Genomic DNA, 15,107 nt, shown 5'->3' with positions numbered 1-15,107 from the left:
CAGGGTCATGCTTTCATTTATTCACTTCATATAAAAATCTCTTAAGAATGCATCTGAACACAATATATAATACTATAACATACATTGTGTGAAACTTTTGGAAACAATAAAATAACCACCTGGAACAATGCAGTGTTCAACAGACATACAAACCCATTGATCATGCACAACTGTGCTATTTCATTAACTAGTTAGTCACAAGTTGGACCAAAAGCTTGAAACATATTTTACAAACTGAGATTGACACCGCTCACGATGCCGGACAAGCTTTGTCAGAAGAAGTTTCACAGCACAATTATTACATCAGTTCACATTTTTGTCATAGAAATTCACATTGGGTTGTTCAGAAATTGGAACGTGACATTTAAAAGCCGGCCTGTCCATGGGGGTTTCTTTTCTCTGGTCCCACCCCCCACCCCCACCCCCCTCTAGGTTTTCAGCACTTCCAACCGCCTGCCCGCTGCCCTGGGGTCCGGTCATCGAGCTCACACCACCCCCCCACCCCCCCACCACCCCCCGCAGGCGGCAGCCACCCAAATGCCCTTCCTGGGTTGCGTCTGTCTCTTCAGCTATGTTCAGGTTCTTGTATTTTACGCAATACAAAAGGTTACAAGAAAAAAAGGCAACTCTTATTCCGAGTTTTCTACACAATTAACATTGCCGCCGACAGGCAATGTTAATTCATATAAATTAATAACTTACAAAACATTACAGTATATACATTACGTAATAAATACACTGTTATAAACAGTAATGGAGGTGTTAGAGCTCAAGGCAGTGCAGGAGGAGGACGGTGGACCTAACCCTAGGAAACGTGAACGATAGGCGAGAGAAACACAAATATCTGAGCGTGCAAATTCCACTGAGCCAAGGAGCTGCCGAGGGGGAACGCGCGTCACACGCTGCCTTATCACGTTACTTATATATGTACTGTGCTGTGCCATGGAAACAAACTACCCTCTATCCTGCGCACGACAAAAATAAAACCCCATTGAGGAAAAAATACTGTTATTCCTAGCAAGCGAACAGAGATGGTGCACGATGGCATGAAGTGACTTTAAATGGGTCGCCTGGGGTGTTAAGATGACGATTAAAGGTGCGATAATGCAAAAGAGGGTTTCCCTTCTATTTAGTCTGTAAAAGTGATTAACTGCAATAAAGTGACAGGTATTGCCCATGAAAAAAAGGAAGACTGCTTCTTGTAACAGGAAGAATCAAAAAAGTATCTGTCAATTTTGAAACACTTTGCGTTGCTTTTTATACTAAACTCCGTGTATTTAATTAATAGACTCTTGAAAAGACATGAAAGTGTTTACAAAGAAGGCACACAGGTCTGCAGACAGGTGGTCAGGTGGACAGGTTTTATATGGAGAGTTATTAATCAGTAGTTTCTATCAGTCTAACTGGTATAAATTCCAAAACTAACAGTATAAAATCTCTCAGTTGTGTGTCGTTTACTCTTCAGTCATGACCCAAGCCAGCTCCAGGACAGGACAATGCTCTCAGCTGACAAGGCTTAAACCACAATGTAAATCACCTGTTAATTTCCTGAGCAATCATTCACTACACGATCTTTAACCCTGACTCCAATCTCAAGTAGCTGGGAAGATCTTTCAGCCCATGTCAGACACAGGCCTCAGACCCAGGCTGCAGGCTAGCCCGTGAGACTGCCCGCGTGCTCATCAAGTGTTTAAAATCCACCCACACAGCGACAGGACATTATGTGTCGACAGGAGACGTATCTTCTGTCACGATTTCTATGTTCGCCTCCCTCTGTGAATCCTCTTCCCCTGGGTCGGCCACGCAGAGTGTCTTTGTATTGCTGAAGTAGCTGATGCTCTCGCCGTCCTTCTCCGGCCCATCTGAATCCTCCTCCTCCAGCGTCAGTTCAAACTGGAACTTTTCCATCAGACTCTGACAGTCCCTGCCCCGCTCCTCCAGTGGAGGAGATGGGCTCTGAGGTATCATGCTCTGGTACCAGTTCCTGTTGTCCTCCAGCGTATCCAGGATGTCCTGGGCATCGGGCTGCACCAGGTCAGCCCACGTCTCCCAGAGTGGATGGACGATATAGTCAATGAACCCCACCTGAGGAACACAGGAACGCGGCACACTTAAGGCCAGGGAATGACTAGGAGCAGGCTGCCGTCTAAAAAGTTCAGATGCTGTGAATACATGACTTTTACAAGCAAAATACCCACCCCCAGAGCAAGTCCCCAAACCAGCACGGTCTTGATCGCAGACATAATCATCTGATACCCACAGCTGCACCTGCAACGTTGGGCTAGGTTGATGTCTGCAATCAAACCTTGGATGAAAGTTTAACTAAAAGCAGGAGCCAGAGGAAAACTCGGCGACGGAGCTGCCAACCCCATCCCATGCTGCATGCGTGCCTTTAAAGATCCCTGCAGATGCCTGGTCCGGACTAGCCTTGCCCTGCAGGAGTCAGGGTGAGCCATCACTTTGAAGGCAGAACATCCCACCGAGAGATGCTTCTTACCAGCTGTTAGTGCAAGAGAGGCATTTTAGACCATCATTGCCTCTACCCCAACTGCACTGAGAGAGCTTGCTGTGTCTGGGGTCGGACCCGCTGGTGACCATGGACAAGGCTGGTGCGCTGATGGCAACGCCGCCGTGACCCCAGCGGAGGCACACGTGTGGCTGGCAGCTGTGAAAACGCCAGCGCGCCCCAGGCCAGCAGCTGCCCCAACGCCGAATGTCACTGCTCTTACGGAGCCAAGTCTGACCTCTAGGTGTATTTTACCACTGTGCGTAGTTTGTACCTACTCTGAACTCTTTCACGGTCCTGCCTCTCTCTATGAACATTTCAGCATTTCTGCTCTACTCTGCCAAAGCAGGCACCGCGTTTTGCTGCGGAGCTGGCGCTGGTGGAGATTTCCTCTCCTTTCCTTTTGTTTCGGGAAGAGCGCAGAAAGCTGGTCAGCTCATCCCAAGAAGTACTCCTCTCACATGAAGGCGACAGACCGCTGCTGCCCGGCTCCTGGGGACGACATGCCAGCGGTGGGAACAGCAAGGGCTGTGGCCGAGCCCGTCAGCCCTTCCGCCGGCCGGCGCGTAAGCTCTGAGCTAAATCATTTTTCAATTGTCTGACTAAGAGGACGTACGTCCAGGATGGAGAAAGCTGAATAGCCGTAAAGAGGATTGAAATTCTTCTGTCTTGGCAGAACGCGTCCCTTCTCTCCTCGCTCTGCCGGACAACATTTCTGTGCAGCAGGAAAATGGCTCTCAGAGGGGCCAGACTCAACGTGCAGATGTTTGCTTTGGAAATCACACATGCCTCCTTCAGACACAACAGGATGTCAATAGAACCATTAACATTCAATTGTAACATACTGTGGAGGCAGCTTAAACAAAAAGGTGATGAAAATTTCCTGCAGCACATGTTCCGGAGAACTTTTAAAGTGAAAAAAAAAAAATATTCTGTATGGTTAGTTAATGGTTTCACTGCCACCCAAAATGCTCGGGGGCCATACAGCACCAATGGCCTGGGATCGGTCACTTTGTCACCAGGCCACTGTTTTTTTAAACAAACATCCCAAATTATGGAATAGCTGGCCAGACAGCTGACCACCGATCTTCCAATATTTTTGTGATGTAAAGAGGTAACATCTGAAATACTTGCGTACTATTTTCCAATTAATTCCTTGTTTTGCTCCAGAATGGATGTGCCACCTCCCTTCCTCCTTTGCCACTAGCTGGGATTTCAGAGGTAGCCATTTTGTGCAATTCCCATTCTTTTTGCATAGCAAAAATACCATTTTGAAACCTCTGTGAAGTGCGTATGTGAAACAAAAAAATTAATTGGAGCTCACATGCGGAACACATGGGCATTTTCTGGCCAAGCCTGGCCAAAGGATTCATTTCTTGTTAGGTTAACAAATAAGACAGATTTTTCCAACAAAATCACCAAGTGGTTGAGTGAATAATTTTGAAACCACTTGGCTTAGCCGAAGAGGACATTTGGAAATAATTATCATCAATTTTGTTACTTATTCAAGCTGAAAAACCTCAATGATGACTTGCTCAAGTCATTTAAAAACAACAACCAAGACACCACTATATAAAGATTGGAATATGTTTAGACAAACATAAATTACCGACTTTGTTACAGCCTAACTGGGTGAAATTTTACAGCCTGTGCTACACAGGTCAGAACAAAATCTGACCTTGAAACCATTGAATCCATGAATCAGAACTAGAGATGAGCCAATTCATCCAAAAAAAAAAAAAAAAAAAAAAGGCAGCGCCATCTCCTTTAAGGTTTGTATTGACCTAAGTAAAATATTTCTTTGACTTCACCTGGCACACAGCAGCTCCAGCAGACCCCTAACTTAACTGGCCAGATCACGCTCTGCAAAACTGTTCTGCACGAGGCTCAGTAATGACTGATGGCCAGACCTTTCCAGCATCCTGAAGTGGATCTCAGCTGGGAGAAGCTCCTAACCCTGCAGTTTCAACGGGGCTGGCATTGATGTAAATGTCTAACACGGGGTATGACGTCAGTAGGTTTAGGAGGTGCTAATTAAGGAGGCTGGAGGGCATGAAGGCAGAAGAAACCTGGCAGAAGGAAGGGGAGGAGATCAGAACTGCACTTTTCAAGCCTGGGGAACAAAAGGAAACGAACTCACTCTGGAAACTGGGAGAGAAACAGGGCAAGATGAACATGCATTTGGAAATGAGGAGACACCAAGGGGTACATAAAGGAATCTGAACAGCCTCGCCAGTCTGTATGGGCTTCAGGCACAGCTGGATGTCAGGGTCAATCAGAACCAACCCTCTGAACAGCTGGCTGTTTGCCTAATTGTGCTAGAGAAAGCAGATGAATTTTGTCTCAGTTTTAAAAATACAAGCTTAGGCAGTACGAAAATGCAGCTCATGGCCAATTACCTGCGATTTTTCCACTGACGCTGTGTGTTTGTCGCACATTGGACTGATTTCCATTCCTCTTTCTCGCTCTTTGTCTCCCTGCTGGAAGAACTCCTCCATGATCCTGTCCGTCCACTGCCGGTACAGCTCCAGAGACTTTGTGGGATTACTCAAGTCTGCACAATGTACCATATTTCGGAGAACCTGCAATTACATTAATCAGAAAACTCATAAAATCAAATGCAAAAAAAGAGGACGGTTTCAAGCTGTATCTGCTTGCTTAATTCAGAACATCTAACCACAAGACTCCTCGATTTCCAACAGCCTATAAAAATATTAACATCGTAACATCTCTGTATACGAGACTCGCTGCTATGGTCTGCTCCAGAAGTACAACGGGCTGCATGTTTTTCAGACAACTCGGTACTTAGACGGGGTGCAGTTGTGGCAATGGTAATTACATCATACAGGTTTGTTTTTGAATGCAGGTGCTTCCCACCATTCAAAATTTATTTCCATGCTCTCAGATGGTTAAATGCTCCTACTTTATTAAATGAGTAATATCCCCTCCACGCACACAAAAAATGTGCCTGACTAAGTGTGGTCGCAAGGACTTAAGACAGCAACAGGGTGACCTGTTTTAACATCAGCAGTCTTAAATAAAAATGACGGGAGTTTTCCCATGAGTCTGTTCTAAGAATTTGGCCATCAAAGTGGAGAGAAGATCAGGATGTATCTTGTCCTACTAACTACGTAACCCTGTTCCAGTTCTGCTTTGTCATTTCTGTAAATCAAGGATTATGTTTTAGAGAGAACAGACTGTACATGACTGATGTCTCAGAGTGAGAGCTGCTTTTTGTGTGGAGCCACAAACTAGAATCTTGCACCCCTGCAATGCTACAGCAATCTTACTGTGCTTTTTTGACAGGAGAAACAAATGGGAGAAAGCAGCAAGGGCATTCAGGAGCCCTCAAAAACTCGGCCCTCCAGATTAACTTCAGCAGAATGCGCATGTTCGCCGTTCCATGCTCTAAGGGTTAAATCCCCTTTACCTAAAGGATATGGGACCACCTTGTACCCCTTCATGGTGCAGAACAGAAGAAAATGCTGAAAATTTAGGTCAGTAGCTGCTGTATATGGTCCATTCAAAAGCCAGAGTGCAAACAGGAACATAGTTTCTTCAACCCTCAACCAAACACACAAAATCCAGGAAACTCGGCTGACGTACCTGTATTCTGTCTGTGTAGTTGTCCAGAAGGAGGACTCCTGAACTGGTCACCTTCTTGGTTTCCACCATAGTCTTCAGATCAGCTAACAGACTCATGTGCTTTGACATGTCTGTAGCCAATACCTTTACAGAAGTGAAAACAGGATCTCAGTACAGGCAAGCATACAAAGAAACCAGGGGTTTTGTCTAAGAGGAGGAGCACTGGGTGCATGGGTCATACCATGTCGATCACCATCTTCCTGAGTGTCTGACGCTGTTTCTTGGTCAGGTTCTGGAAGATGTCACAGTGCTCCTCTTGAAGCAGTTTGAAACCCACAGCAAGATGGTGGTTCTCCAAGACAGATTCGTCATTGTACATCAGGGCTAGTTCGGAATCTAGCAAAGCAACACAAGTATGTGACTCCAGCATGTGAAATGTGTGACTTCTAACAGCAAACGCTTGTCCTGGGTACTGAAATGTTTATCTGTATGCAATACATCGGGAAAGGTTTTCTTTTTTTGCTTAATGCATGCCAAGAGCGTGCGGTTTTCTAATCCGAGCACATATGTATATAATATAAACAGCCCTTGCTCGGTTCTAATGAACAAAATAGTACTCAGTTGACTTAGTTACGGGCTTTAGAATCACTGACAACAGAAAGCATGAATCCTGCAAACACACTTTCCAAAAAAGAACAATACCCATATTTTGGAATCAAGTAACATGCTTAGCCTGTTGCAGCAGAACACAGTATGAAACACGGTATTTAGCTTTATCGTTGTCAACAGCAATAGCACTATTTATCTTATAGTAATGATCAATTTTGCACTCAGGACTGGACGAATTATTATGCGTTAGCAAGTAGTCGTATTCACAAGATTCAAGGGCACTTTGCAAATTGCACTACAATAGCTTCCTTTGTTAGGAATTCCATTTTAATTACTGCTTTATTTCAAAATGTCCATCTAGTTTAGTGCACAATATTTTGAGAAAGTAATGCAGCCTGAAAGTTGTAATTTGTGACCGTGCTGTAATGGAAAATGCATTTCCATTAGTTTCCAAGTTTGCAGATGAAGTTATTGTGTTTGAAACAAAACTCACTTGTATTAATAAGAAACTGATTGGAGACCCCAGGGTGATCCACATCATGAATTGCAGCTGCAAAAATTGCAGCAAGAATTTCCAAATCAGTGAAGACGGCCTAGGAAGGAAAAAATGGAATTTGTCAGGCAAATCCTTACGTTTTATCTCTCAACAGTCTGGGACGCTGATTCAGAGAAACAAACTGTGCTTTAAAAATTAGTTTTCTGAGGACAAGACATTACTCAGAAGAAAGGCCTAGAAGCAGCATGTGCTCTTTAAGATGAAAGAGATTACGGGCAAAGGTGCTGCTGAAATTTCGTAACGGTGATTTCCCTGGCAGTAAAGGGAGCCCTCAGAAGAGCAGGCAGCATGCTGCTTTTTGCCAGTTGCGTGCTACCGGTCCTTGACTCAGCTTAAGGTTTTTCTGCTACGTTCACACAGGCAACATGGTGCTTTTATTCTGCCACCCCACCCTGGAACGTGATGACCGCCCAACACAAAGCACTTCGCTCAAACTAGGGAACTCACATCCAGTGCGGGGGTGGAGAGCAGAACATGTGTGGACTGGGCAACATCAGCGGCATGGAGGCTGTTGTGGTAAGCTACATCCGAATGGTAGTGGTCCTCCAGCGTCATCATGTACGTCACAAACGTGTCTGAGGAGATCTTGAAGGTTTTTAGTAGATCTCGCTCCTGTACAATAAATGGTAGAAGCATACACGCATTTATCAAATAAAGTTGTCACACTGTAGAAGGCAACAAACCAGAAAGCAATTAGAAACTAAAATAGTGTTGTAAAAGAAGCAAATTGGATCAGAAGATCACGCACCTGAAATATAGCGTACATAATGCAGGTGAGCGGCCTGTTGTGGGAATACCTTGCAACATTAAATATGTTCAGTCCCCACTTATTTAGATCTTCCAGTTCCTTTTGAAAGGACAAAAACAGAACCGTTACAATATTTTTCAAGACATTTATCACTCTCATGTCTTTTGCATTTTCCAACAGTTTAAACAGATGCAAATTCAATCTTGTGATAAGTGTGTGAGTGCATGAACATGCATACTTAATTAAGTACGCGAAAACAGAGTAACTGTGAAGGGCTGCTGCCAAAGAGCTTGTACAAGCAGATGACATTTCTTTGTGTGGCAGGGGAATTATTTATGATGTGTGTTTCCAGGTAGCAAGAAGAAATGCCCTGACAGAGACGAAGGCCCCACAGCCAGTTTGCTGGATATGGTGTTTGCTCTCCTCTGCATTCATCACATATTTTTTCATTATTTTAGGGGTATTTTCAAGGAATTTATGAACATAGAATATGCTGTTAGGGCCTGGTACCATTAATTAAAGCATTTGTAATGGACACATCACTTCAGAGATACTGACTGCAGGTTTGGTTGTGGTTTTTTTTGGGGGGTGGGGGGTGGCAAGGGAGGGGGACAGGCCAGCCAGCCAGTCCATTCCTGGCTTCCAGATAACTCTAGTTCTCCCAGAACTGCAAGAATCTGTCATACCTTGGCCAGATGGTCTTCCTTTTCTGTTTTCACACCAAATCGTGAAATGCTGGTGTTATTTAAGCTTGAACTATGCATTAATTTTTTCACTCCACTGATCTGTGTCATGAGCTGCTGTTTTTTCTTCTTCTCTCTGTCTTTCTGGGTGGGAGAAGGAATCTCCACATCATTCTGCTTGTCTGTAACAAATAAAGGTGAAATGAGTCAACATGGTTTGCAGGGTGAACACTCATCACGCCACTCAAAATCAGCCCCTTAGCCTTCCTGATTAAGTGGCTCTCCACACCAGTTCAAACCCATGTGTTTCTGCCGGGGGTCTTCTCTAATTTTGGGACCGAACTGAACCAAACCCAAAGCAAACCAGGCACACAACCTCTGTTTGCCCTCTGCAAGACTGAATCTTCCCACTGAACCCTGCTGGGACACGAAGCGCCAGGCTGCTTTCATCACAGCCATTTTCAAGCCGCACTGCTTTGGGACACGGCACGTGTCCAGGAGTTAGCTCTCCATGCCTGAAGGGCCCCAAGTTCTGCTTATGGCTAGATCTCAATTAATTTTGGTTATGTATGTTCAGGAAAATAAAATATATATTCGAGAAACACATTTTTCCTCAATAAAGTATAGAAGCATCGATTTTTGCATTCACTCTACTGATACTTATTAGGGCCAAACTCATCTCCATAGCCCCTGCTCTTAAAACACCAACGCAATTAACAAATCTGTGTCACCGATTCATTCAAGGTTTGCCCTTTACAAACATACACAGACTAACATACAATGCACAGGCTGTATTTCTGTCGTCATGCTCAGAGACAGTAAGAGCATTGGGGCACATTAAGTAGGCACCTCGTGGGGCACAAACTTGGCTGCAGAGCTGTGCTTAAGAAAAAAAATCTATCCGCATATGCTACTTACTGCCTTTGCAACTGATTTATTTGCTGGGTGAAAATGGAGATACAATGGCTCAACTTTCACACTAACCATTTTTTATGAACTTTTAGAAAAGGCTCTTTGCACCTTTGCATCTCTGAGGACCTCCAGAAAAGACTAGGCATCTAGGCACCAGTTACTTTTGCCTTGGTTGAATTAAAATTCTCTGAAATAAGAACTACCAGCGTGTCTGCACCACTGCAATTAAGAAGGAAGCCATTATTCACAGCAATAGTCAAGCTGACATCAACGGGTGTTTCCCCTGTGTGTTTTTGCTGAACAGAAGGACTTTCCTCTACATAATCTCCTTAGCAATGACTAAGGTTAAGGCAGCACAAAATGGACATTCTTGAGCCGAAATCTCTAATTTGTTAAATCATGTTCCCATCGTGGTGGCAGCAGCAACATCCCTCGCCCCTCAGGAAAGGGCATGTGCCGAAAGGTCATCGTGATCCTCCCCATTTACGTGATGTGGCCAACAATAAACCCACTGTTTTCTATCTTTGTCCTTCATCCAGATCCAAAGCTGGCATCCTTGCTCTCGCTGACCAAACGGTGACGGCAGGACTGGCCCCTCTGCAAAGGACGTCACTTCCTCAGCTCATTTAATATGTCAGGAGACTGAATGAAGTCATGTGATCCGGTGCTAGTATCTGTAGGTTATCCCCATTGAACAAACACTGTTTGGACATAAATTAATGTCCTCTCTGCATATTTGTTTGTTTGTTTGTTCAACCTCCTCAGTTATAAGACTCCTGTTATTTTGTGTGTTCAGTTAATTTTAAACCAAGTTGTTTTTTTTTTTTTTTTTTGGGGGGGGGGGGAAGTAAATCATAAAAATGTAACAGCCTGACTTCCTAAAAAAAGCTTTAAGAACCTTTTAAAAGCTTTACTAATTTATTTTTAATATGAGCAATCAAGTTGCAGTCTGGCCCAATCTGGAGAGCCTGCACCACTCGGCATTAGCGCAGCACTAAGCGGCCGAGCGGCCCTCAGACTGCCACAAAACGGTGAGGACGTCACCATTACAGAACATGTGAGCAAAAGCAGAATAGGGAGGAACAAGACCATTGTCAAGACCTGCAAAAGGAAATGCAGTTACCTGACCCAGCCTGAGCTCAGGGAATAATACAGCCCTGTTAGCACCAGCAGCAGCTTCAGCTAATTAGTCCCCGCTGAGACACAGACTCGCTAACTCGAGTGTATGTGTGGTTTATCAGTTTTATATCAGGTCCACAGTATCAAGCCACACTGGGTATTTCTGCTGCAGCATATCCTGCTCCAGAGACATACGCCTACTGGCAAAGAACTGATGAACAACAAACTCCCAGAAAATGCCATGGTGTTCATGCTTCCCGGCGCGTTGTGTACGCTCCAGGCTCCTCCAGCTGAAGAAGTGGCCTGCTGGCTGGCAGCTAGGCAGTCTTGTTTCTACTCCCTGTATTAATTCATGTTCTGGATGTTACGATTAAGCTGAGCAATAAGACAGGGCCCATGGATTCCCGCAAAGCAGCTACAGACTTACATGGATTATTAATGATGTGATGTGTCCTAAATGCATGCAGTAGTTCCAGTTGCAACTGGCTACTGAAATCACTTTAAAATCCCTTAATGGAAATAATTGTGTGTCATACATTGAATGCATTCTGGGCCATCATAACCGCAGGGCACGAGTCCCCCACGAGCTCCGGCATCCCACATACATTCAGCATTTGAAGCTGTTGGACTCAGAGATACGTATGTGAGGGTCCTGTGCTAAGCTTCATTTTATATGCCAATGGTCACAAATTCTAAAGCTGCTTGAAAACACAGGAAATTATATTTTTCATAACAAATATATTTTATAAATGCAGAGGATTAATTCACATCAGTAGTCCTACGAGCTCCAACAAACCTAATGAAATGCAAAATATTCTCTTTACCCTTCATTCTCACATCCAGTGCAAAATGAGAAAATACACACAAATATATAAAATGTCCGGGCTGAACCTAAACCCTGTCTCTGAAGGGGAAGATGCAGCTGGATGAGGCAGCAGTTGCAGAGATGAGAGTATGCAGTTGGGCTTGTGTGACTTTGTCCTTTAAGTAAGGTCAACGCAAAAATCAAACATTGCATAACGCAGCTCCCAGTCGCTTAATCCATCTGAACAGCAAAATCTTTTGAATTGAAGAAGGAATTCTTCTGTGGGTGGCCTTATTCAAACACCGTATTATTTTCCTCCCCATGTCCACTTTGGAAGTGAAAAATCAAAACATTTAAATAATGATCTGCCCCAAAGGAAAACTGGGCACAAGCACCTACTGATGGCTATTAGGCTGCCATTAATCGTTATCTTTGAATCACCCGAAAGCTTGGGATGCAACGCCTTACCCAGGAAAGTGTTGGAAATGTACTCAGACACCTGGTTGCCGGAGCGGCTCATCTCAGAGAGGTGTGTCAGCTCCCGGTTCAGCATCCTCTTGAACTGGGAGGGGAAGAGCACAAACACAAAGGTGGCATTTTTCTGAATGTTTTTCCAAATTAATACAGCTTTATCACAAGCAAGTCCACAAACAAGATGTTAAAAGCAAAATTCTGGAGATACCTGGAATGGAGTCAGCGACACATAGTTTCATTTAGATATACTGTTCAGCAGCAGCATCACTAGATATTTCTTTTCAGTACCTTAAACTACAAAATTAATTTCCCCCAAAGATGCATATTAGGTTTTACTGCAACAAAATGAGAAGGTAATGTTTCAGAAAATCTCTGAAAGATCAAATTCTTGTATTGTTTTTAAGTTCCACATCCTATAACCTTCTTTTGTTCTCAATTTTGTAAGTTTGCTCCATTTTGAATTATGCAAGTAAAAAACTGCCTATGTTCAGCACATAACAGAGATATGCCACAAATCTGAAGATCTGCTTGGATCATTACAGTAAAATCCAGGATTCGAGCATTTGTTCACCCAGCTATACAAGCTATGGTCCTCCTAATTTTCTAATCACACATTTTCATTGCTGCATCATTTTACCCCGCAACAGTGAATTCCCAAAGGGGAAAAAAAAATCTACATACATGTATGCTGCATGCACAGTACACACATATGTCTATCTCTTGCCATACAGTACGCACAAATAACCATTTTAAAAGCATGTTTTCCTTATAGAGCTTTTATCCAAGCAGTACAGTACAAAACCCCAGCCATTTATAAGCCTTCAGGATTTAAACCCACCTTAATATAACCCCAAGATACAGATAACAAATAGTTTGCTTCAGGCATTTTGGAAAACTCCACGCCACCGTCCACAAATCCTCACGGAGAAATCGCCGGTCAGACAGGAGAGCTTCCTCGGGCACACCGACACCCCCTTCCCCAGTCAATAAAAAAAATCAGTGTTCATCAAAGCCAGAGATCCCCCAACGCCCGGCAGTTGCTAATCCCAGACAAAGCCAAGCTTGGCACAGCATCTTTGCAGAGGGCTGAACGTGGGTGTATTTGCTCGCAGGAGAGAATAATGAAATCAGGGATTGCACGAAAAAACGAGAACTAATCCAAATGTATTCAGCTGGATGGCTGGAAGCACTTATGAATTATGAATTGTCCTGGTTGCTTAGTTGGCTGAAGGGGGTCCCCACTCCACATCAGCTTTGCTCAGCTGAACTGTACAGCAAAAAAATGATGCTGGTTTCTGCGGGCTTGCCAGCTTTAGTAACACAGCCATCTTTTTAGAAGGAAGATTAAAATGGAGGAAGCTCTGTGCATATTTAAATAAGTCAAAAGTAGGCAGCAGCCTCTTCTCCGTTTCTGCTTTGTTTTAATCCTCTTCATTACAGAGGATTTTCAAAGCAAGTATTCACAGATGGATTTTTAAAAGCATAATTTTTCACATTTTCCATGTGATCATACGTTTTTCCCCCTACATGGTAAATGGCAAAATGCAGCAATGTAGCAAAATGTACCTTTGCCAACTGGAACTATTTCTCAGGTAAAAGGTATAAGCTAATAATAACCTTAAATCTGTAAGGTCAGCCTGCAATTAATAAATTCTTTTTTACAATATATTCACAATCCCAATTGCAAGATTTAATCATTATTGTAATTTATTTTAAGCTGAAATGCAACCACTTTACTAGGAAGCTGTAGCTGTCCTTTTAGCATCAAATCAGAAGAAAAGCACATTGTCCTGGGTCTGACAGAGATCACAGCAAGGAGTCACCGCCGATGTGCTGCACTCGCCCTGCTTTAGGATGTCCTTGGTGATTGCTAGCTGTAACACACTGCACGACAGCGGCCAGCACGCCAAAAATAAAAGTGCAATCTCTGGTCTAAAATTATTTACTTCCTCCAATTGCCTTCATTAAATGTTATCTATCAGCCTCGCTTGCATGACATCATGAGGCTTCCTCGTGTGCTCTGGGACGTGTGGGACATGTGGGGCACCGGGGCAGCCTGTGCTGCATTGCACCCCTGTCGCCACTGCAAGAGCCCGCACGCAGGGAGAGGCAGAACCCGCACACAGCCCGTGCAGAGCTCCCCACTTGCTGGACCAGCACTGAGCACCACAAAAATCACGCCTCACTGGCCAGGCATGGCTCCAGCTTCTGCTCAGCACCGTCCAGATGGAACTGCCGCTCAGCCTTTTGGCCATAAGAACCACACGGTGCAAATGAAGTTGCAAACCCACCTCCTTCTCTCCTTGAATTTATGATTATCAGAGGTGGAAAGCTGATGTCGCCTCCCTTTGAGCACGTGGCTGTCTGCGTAGATCAAAGATGGGGTGCCATCTGCTCGGATTCTGCCACCACCATCTCTGCTGCTTTCTCTTGCAGGAGCCTGCCTTGTCCTAGTGTGACTGTCACACAGAGAGGCCTCGTTTGCCAGGTTACTCAACCAGTTTAAATACTGCCTCATGGGATGCAGGTGGGAGCAAGATGTGAAAGACGGTATCTCGTGGGATACGGCCAGGAGCAGGATGTGAAAGATGCTGGCTGCCCAGGAGAGCATCCCACAGCGCTGGGTCATGGACACGGGCTTTGGCTCATGGGGTCTCCAGTAAACTTTGTGTCAACCAAGAGGGACAAAAGCCTTTTTGAAACTCCTAAGAGAAACCTTAGTGACGGAGAACGAGTGGCAGCGAGAATGAAAACCAAGTAAGAGAAAGCCTGTGGGAGGAGAGGAGGTCTCTGACCCTATCAATTCCTCACAGTGACGTATTTTCGCTGGTCACAAGCACCAGCCACCGACACATGAGCACTCCCACAGACTTACAGCAAAGCATGTGCTGAAACATTTCTCTGGATCGAGGCCTTTATCTTTACAAGGAAAACACCATAATCAGATGATCACACAAACAACTTTTAAGCAACGTTGAATCTGTCTGGTTTTCTGTACAATTGCCCCTTTCAGACTAATAATTCCAAGCAGTGGACAAACATCAGAAAAAATTGCCTTTACCTCACAATTGGCTGCCTTTTCACAGCGGCACCAAGCAATTAAATGGCCT

General features: G+C 44.3%; 1 protein-coding gene across 5 annotated transcripts in view; it reads right to left on the bottom strand.

The window, feature by feature from the left end:
* Positions 1-15,107, bottom strand: part of PDE4B (phosphodiesterase 4B) — a 216,467-nt gene continuing 201,360 nt past the window's right edge. For 4 of the 5 annotated variants that reach the window (XM_055724489.1, XM_055724490.1, XM_055724491.1 and 1 more), the window contains 9 exons: positions 11,992-12,085; positions 8,691-8,869; positions 8,005-8,103; positions 7,704-7,868; positions 7,194-7,293; positions 6,333-6,487; positions 6,113-6,235; positions 4,906-5,088; positions 1-2,085 (listed from right to left, as the gene is read on the bottom strand). In XM_055724489.1, the coding sequence (XP_055580464.1) occupies positions 1,720-2,085; positions 4,906-5,088; positions 6,113-6,235; positions 6,333-6,487; positions 7,194-7,293; positions 7,704-7,868; positions 8,005-8,103; positions 8,691-8,869; positions 11,992-12,085 (1,464 nt within the window). In that variant the 3' untranslated portion in view covers positions 1-1,719. Of the gene's footprint in view, positions 2,086-4,905; positions 5,089-6,112; positions 6,236-6,332; positions 6,488-7,193; positions 7,294-7,703; positions 7,869-8,004; positions 8,104-8,690; positions 8,870-11,991; positions 12,086-12,835; positions 14,136-15,107 lie in introns of those variants that run through there. The other variant, XM_027803981.2, reaches the window with a different exon arrangement.

Source organism: Falco cherrug, chromosome 12 (assembly GCF_023634085.1).
Source record: "Falco cherrug isolate bFalChe1 chromosome 12, bFalChe1.pri, whole genome shotgun sequence".
NCBI lineage: Eukaryota > Metazoa > Chordata > Aves > Falconiformes > Falconidae > Falco > Falco cherrug.
This window is presented reverse-complemented; position numbering and strand designations above follow the sequence as displayed.